The 7372-nt window shown below is 42.9% G+C and overlaps 1 protein-coding gene across 1 annotated transcript; it reads left to right on the top strand.

Annotated features, from left to right (window-relative positions):
* The first annotated feature begins 4232 nt into the window (after positions 1-4232).
* Positions 4233-6926, top strand: LOC120937294 (probable serine/threonine-protein kinase DDB_G0277449). Its single transcript, XM_040350381.1, has 4 exons — positions 4233-4370; positions 6009-6071; positions 6662-6800; positions 6867-6926. Exons 1-4 carry the CDS (start codon positions 4300-4302, stop codon positions 6924-6926), a joined length of 333 nt encoding a protein of 110 aa, XP_040206315.1. The 5' UTR covers positions 4233-4299.
* The last annotated feature ends 446 nt before the right edge of the window (positions 6927-7372 follow it).

Raw genomic sequence — 7372 nt, 5'->3', positions numbered from 1 at the left:
CCTTAAATAATTTGATAATTTTTTGTGGATACACATAAGGACTTTATTGCATGTATTAGGTTGGCGCAATTTTTCTGCTTTTTTCTAAATAATGTGTCCGGGTTTCAGTCCACCTGAAACCCGGACACATGATTCATAACCCAGACTGTCCGGGTGAATCCCGTACAGGAGGCAACCCTAGGTAAATCACACATTTTTGGACCTAAGGATTACCTAAAGTGGACCTGCACTTTAAAAATAAAGATTTGCTACATTATATGGAAAATATAAAAATAATTTATTTGACCAAACTACTTAGCACCTTGGAATATCTCCTTTCCATGTGTTTTCTACCATTGTCATTTAATGTTTTGTGTAGTAGGTATTCTATTTCTGTAAGGTAATAACATGATTTATATTTATCTTGTAGTCAGTGAGATGGTCAACGAGACAGTCAACAAGGCAGTCAGCGAGACAGTCAACGAGGCAGTCTATCAGAAAGTCAAGGAGGCAGACAGCGAGACAGTCAACGAGGCAGTCAGCGAGACAGTCAACGAGGCAGTCAGCGAGACAGTCAACGAGGCAGTCAGCGAGACAGTCAGCGAAACAGTCAGCGAGGCAGACAGTGAGACAGTCAGCGAGGCAGTCAGTGAGACAGTCAGTGAGACAGTCAGCGAGACAATCAACCAGGTTGTCAGTGAACCTGTTAACCAGGCCATCAGCGGGCCAGTCAATGAGCTTGTCAGCGAACCAGTCAATGAGCTTGTCAGCGAACCAGTCAATGAGCTTGTCAGCGAACCAGTCAATGAGCTTGTCAGCGAACCAGTCAATAAGCTTGTCAGCAAACCAGTCAACAAGGCAGCCAGGGATGTGCCCGGCACCACCGCAGGACAAGGACCACCAGCCAACTTTAACCTTGACAGCTTCGTCTTTCATAAAATACTTGGTCAGGGTAGTTACGGAAAAGTAAGTAATCAAAGATATATGAACAGCAGGTTTAATTTATTGCGAGTTGCTGGTTATTGATATTGTCAGTGGGCAAACAGTAGGTTGTCGATGGAGGTCACACCACTGTATTCCTTACTACTTCCCATTTACATTACACGTGCTGAGCTGCGTTACTCAATGACAAACTGAAATCAATTATTTCCAATAAGACGAGTTTACACCAGCGTGATGCGTTAGTGTGCGCTCAATTAAAATGGAACATAATGCATTTAATGAAATGTGCTTCAAGGAAGGTACAATAAAGTTATTTTACATCATTGTTAAAAAGAATGCCAACACATATCATCTCAAATGTGCTTAGTGTGTGTTAAATGAATGCAAAGCGAGTGGAGTGAATCTAGCCTAAAGTCCAGAGGCGTAGCTTGAAGCTTGTGGGCCCCGATGCAAAAGTTGACCTGGCCCCTGGGCTGTTCTCACCCTGTGCTCCTCTCCATTCAGGAAATGGCTCAGAGCTTGTCCCCAGCCAATGAGAACGGAGGGGTGTGGACCGTGGAAGGCAAAGTGGAAGCCCAGTACTGGAGCGTGGCTGTGGGGCCCTTGGCCTTGGGCAGATAGGAGCTGGACTTTGTGGAGGATGTGATAATATGACAGGGAGGCTGCAGGGGCCCCCTGGAGCTAGTGGTGGGGTTGCCATTGTGATCCCTGCAACCCCCTTCTGCATACTAAAGTCATGTTAATGGTGTCTGTCGGGGGCATAATACACAAAAAGCAGCTCGGCACAATTACAAATCTGTTGATAGATAAGGCAATAGGCTAATGTGTATTTAAACTGTATTTAGCAGATTGTATAGAGATTGGCTTCGGAGCTTTAGCCCCAATATAAAAACACTGAATACAGACTGAAGCCCTGTACACACGGCCCAGAATCTCGTTGGGAAAAAAATAATCTCTTGCCGGCCGGTTGTACAGACACTCCATTCAAAAGAACCGCAGTTCTTTTGAAAGGCATGAACGCGGTGACGTCATCGACTACGACGACCATGCGCTCGTCACATTTGATGCCGTTGCCGCCATCTTGCTACACCCTACCTATACCTTGGAAGCTAACGCGCAGTGCGTCAACGTCATTTCAAGCATGCACGGGTTTCCACGGCGACAGGTAAGTATACAGACGCTCGGGTTTCTCGGCAGGAAAACACTGCCGAGAATCACAACGAGAAAATAGAGAGCAGGTTCTCAATTTTTCTCGTCGAGATTCTTGTCAGTTCTCTTGACGAGAAACCTCAAAACCTCGTACACACACTCGGTATACTCGGCAGTTTTCTTGCTGGCTCTTGCCGAGAAAACCGAGCGTGTGTACGAGGCTTAGGAGTGAGTGCTGGCTGTAGTTTTCTCTAAGTTTGCTAAAAGCCTACTGCAGCCTGCTAAAAGCCTATTTAAAGCTATCCCCATTCACTAACAGTCTAGAAGGTAGTGACTAATGCCGCGTACATACCATCACTTTATGTGATGAAAAAAAATGACGTTTTTAAAAACATCACTTTAAATGACCGTGTGTGGGGGAAAACTTTGTTTTATGTCTTGTAAAAAACGACCAAAAAAAATTTAAGCATGCTTCAATTTTATGTGTCGTTTTTCAAAACGTCATTTTTTACTTCACAGAAATTGACCGTGTGTAGCAAAAAACGTCGTTTAAAACAACGTTTTTTCACCCGCGCATGCCCAGAAGCTACTTATGAAGCAAGCTTCAATGGAAAAACGTAGTGAACGTAACCTCGCTTTGCTAGAACATTGTGAGAAAAACGATGGTGTGTAGGCAACTTTGTCTTTGAAAATTGAAGTTTCAAAAATGTAATTTTTTACTTCACAGAAAATGTCGTTTTTTTTCATCACATAAAGTGATGGCGTGTACGGGGCATAACAGTCAAAACCACTTACAACTTGCTAAAGGCCTGCTGAGTTCATACTCTATAAACTTGTGTTTTTAATCTTATGCCCCGTACACACCATCACTTTATGTGATGAAAAAAAACGACGTTTTGAAAAGGTCAATTAAAATGACCGTGTGTGGGGGAAAACGTTGTTTTATGTCTTGTGAAAAACGGCAAAAAAAAATTGAAGCATGCTTCAATTTTTTGTGTCGTTTTTCAAAACTTCGTTTTTTGTGTCAATTAAAATGATAGTGTGTGGGCAAAACGACGTTTAAAACAATGTTTTTAAACCCGTGCATGCTCAGAAGCAAGTTATGAAGCGAGCTTCAATGGAAAAGAGTGCTGAACGTAACCACGCTTTGCTAGAGCATTTTGAAAAAAACTATGGTGTGTAGGCAATGTCGTTTTTGAAAATGAAGTTTCAAAAACGTTGTTTTATTTCATGATTTAAAACGTTGTTTTTTTTTTCATCACATAAAGTGATGGTGTGTACGTGGCATAAGACTAACAATTGTAGCCAGGCTGGGGGTTGCTGCTGGGGACCTAGAGGTAACCTTTTCAGAACCTGGTGCTGAATTATATCTAATCATTTGTGTCCTGTGTTTTTTTTTTGTTTTTTTTTAGGTCGCCCTGGCATCCCACCCTGCCACAGACCAGAAACTGGCAGTCAAGGTGGTGAAGAAAAGGCAATTATTGAATGAAGATCCTAAATGTGTACTTACAGAGAGACAAATACTTGAAGATGTTGGAGACAGTGCTTTTTGTACACACGCCTATGGAACCTTCCAATCAGAAGTAAGTGTGACATTCCTATCAATCACTCATCAGATCACATCCATATTATCCATTTGATCTCCAAGTCTAGTACAGACCTAGAAACAAATTCCCAAACCCCCAAAAAAAAAACATTAGAGATGGTCCAGCTTCACAGAGGTCGCCATTGTAGAATGTTGGGAATTCTGGTTCTCCCCGGCTGTGTTGCTCTTATTTTGGCTTTGCTGTCACTGACTGGGATCAGGTATACCCCCTGTATTTCTCTCATGATAGAGTCATTGTAATGGCAGCCTGGTAGAACATGTCATGTGGCTCTGTATATTGCTTTCCCAATGAGGAAAGATATTTAACATACATTTAAAGTTCTTGCCAAGCATTGTATTCTGACTTTAATGTGAACTTAGATTTAAAGTGAATGTAAACCCAACAGTGACCATCTCTTGTTTTTCCCACTTGGTCTATTAAATATACAAACTAAAGCATTCTGCAATACCTGTTCAATAAGAGCAGAAAAAAGACCTGTTGATCCTGTCAGAAATCCAATGCTGTCCTTTGTTATAAACCCAATATTTCTGCATTTCTCACAAAACACAAACCCCACATCCACTTTACCTCTCTAAACCAATACATTTCTCTCTATCTTTTACAGGAGGATCTCTTTTTCGTTATGGAGTACATGAAAGGAGGAGAACTATTCAACCTGCTCAAGACTGCTCCATTATCAACTGATACAATAAGGTATGGCTCACAAAGAACATCGGATTAAGAGTAATTTGGTTTGGAAACGTTTTGATTTGCAAGCAACTTTTTTTTAAAATTCTGACTCGGTTTGCGAGTGTTGACTCGCAAGACGAGCAGAATTCAAGCTAATTAGGCCTGCAGTACCTTATTTGGCCTGAGGTACGGGGCGCAGAAGCCGAGCAGAGCCAAAAATAGGCCTGCAGTACCTCATTTGGCCTGAGGTACGGGGGGCGAAGAAGCCGAGAAAAGCCGAACATTGGCCTGCAGTACCTCATTTGGCCTGAGGTATGGGGGCGCAGGAAGCGAGCCAAAGTGTCCTAGGGTCTTTTCGACCGTTTTCAGCGACCCCACCTCTGGCCGCATTCGGTATTGCATCCCATTGAAGTCAATGTGGAACTAATTATTTTCGTTTCCATTGACTTCAATGGGAAAACTTGCATTGATATGTGAGTACTTTGGATTATGAGCATTCTCCCGGAACAGATTATGTTCGTAATCCGAGGTTCAACTGTACTGTCCAAGGATGCATTCACACCTGTACCATGTAAAGTGTTTATTTGCACTTTTTTTGCATGTTTGTTGTGCAGCAGAACAGGGCAGCCTATTCACTTGTATGGGCTGCCCTACTTGTGACAAATGTGCCAAAGTAACTTTTTTTGGCAGTGAGCCTCATGCACTTTTGAAATGTACATATTGGTGCATTTTTTCAGGCAACTGCTACCTGAGTTTGAGATGTCATTAAGAATCATTGGCACCACAAGTGTGATATGCATTTTGGCACGTTTTTCTTCTACATATTTTTGGTAAAAAAAAAACGCATTAAGCGTATTGGTTTACGCAAAAGTTATAGCGTCTACAAAATAGGGGATGGAATTATGGTATTTTTATTATTATTTTACTAGTAATGGCGGCGATCTGCGATTTTTGTCGTGATTGCGACACTGCGGCAGACAGATCGGACACTTTTGCCACTATTTTGGGACCATTCACATTTATACAGCGTTCAGTGCTATAAAAATGCATTGATGACTGTGTAAACGTGACTGGCAGGGAAGGGGTTAACGCTAGGGTGTTAACGCTATGGGGTTAAATGTGTGTCCTAGGGAGTGATTCTAACTGTAGGGGGACGGGACTCACAAGGGGAGGAGACCGATCGGTGTTTCTCTGTACTGGGAACACACCATCGGTCTCCTCTCCTCTGACAGGACGTAGATCTATGTGTTTACACACAAATCCACGTCCTTGGCTGTGTCGACGGCAATCGAGTGTGCCCGGCGGACAACGCGGCCGCCAGGCATGCATACCTGTACCCAAGCCTGCAGACATCGCGGCCGCCGGGCACGCGTACCTATACCCAAGTGACGCGATGGGTGTCTGCCCCCTGGAGGCCGAGAAGTCAAGGATGTAATATGACGCCCGGCCAGAACAAGTCGCACCGCGCAGCTGTCATTTGATGGCCGGCGGGCAGCAACCTCTTAATGTATTACCCCAAAAACTGAACAGTGCCTATCATTGTCAGAGTAATACATTCCTTCCAAAGACTTGCACAGGTTGGAAGGAATCATCTATTAATCATTTATTTACTTATTTATGTTAGAAATGTGACATTAATTGACCTTCTCTCTTTTTTTACAGATTTATTTCTGCCGAACTTCTTTGTGCTCTGCAATATCTACACGGACGTGGCATCATTCATAGGTAAGCGTTTTATCATGACCTTGTCTCCATATTTGCCATTCTTTATTAAAGGATAACACCACCCAACACTGGTACTCTAGTTGTGGATGGGTGTACAAGGGTTGAGATGCCCTCTGCCAGTTCTGTCGCCTGCTGCTGAACCTCAACGGAGCGATCCCCGCCGAGCAAGCGGATGTTCACGGGGCGGATCATCACGGGATCCGCCCATGTGAAAGGACCCTTAAAGACATGTGGATATAAACACTCCCCAGGCTTTCTCCTTCTAATACGTATCGCCCCCTAGTGGGACTTAATCATGTCCCACTAGTAGGGCAAAATGTGACTGAGAAAGACAGCCCATGGAGTGTTTTTGCTCCCTTGTTTTCAATGAAGATGTTAAAGCATTACAGAATGACAGACTTGGACTTGACATGGTTACTTCAAGTGCAGTAAGCCGGGAACTGAGCTCACGAGGATCACGCTGAATTCATAAAGTGGTGCAGACAGTTAGTAGGTGATCTAACCCATCTAAAACTGACCTATTAGTATTGGGTGAACTTTGATTTAAAATATTTGATGTGTAAATATAACTCTCTCCTTTTCTTTTACAGAGACTTGAAACCTGAGAACATACTGCTTGACAGCGCTGGCCATGTCAAAATAGCAGACTTTGGCCTTTCTAAAGTGGATATGTTTGGACCCAAGAAGGCGTATAGCTGTGCCGGTACTGAAGCCTATATGGCCCCAGAGGTAAGTAAAAAACACCCTTATTTTCCCCCTTTACCCCCTCCCTCTTTATATTATTATGTTTATCAGCCATATCATTATAATGAAAGAACAAGAATTTTGGAGATGAAGGTAGCAGGGTCACAATGATTGTGACAAGAAGCCAAAAAAACATCAGGGGCCACACTGTGACCTGTCATTTCTACCAATTATTTCTTACCTTTTATTACTGCTCTGTGTATGGCTGATCATGTGCTTTATTTTATAGTTACCCTTACTCTCTGTTCTCTTTTTTATCAGGTTTACTATAATAAACCCTACGATGCCATGGCCGACTATTATTCTCTTGGTGTCATCCTGTTCGAAATGGCCACGGGAGAACCTCCAGAATCAGTCAGATCCAGGAACCACTATCCAAGGAACATTGACCCTGACCTTCGAGATGTTATTGAGCGAGTAAGTATAGATAGTCTAGAATTAGAATGATCTTAGAGCTATAGGTCCTTAGTGTTGTCTATAGTGATGAAGGGATTCGAGTCAGAAATCACAGAGGGGGTATATGACTTCTGGAAGTGTTATATACAGATTTTATGGCA

Source organism: Rana temporaria, chromosome 1 (assembly GCF_905171775.1).
Source record: "Rana temporaria chromosome 1, aRanTem1.1, whole genome shotgun sequence".
Classification (NCBI taxonomy): domain Eukaryota; kingdom Metazoa; phylum Chordata; class Amphibia; order Anura; family Ranidae; genus Rana; species Rana temporaria.
Note: the sequence above shows the minus strand (reverse complement) of the source record. Positions and strands in the feature narration are given on the sequence as shown.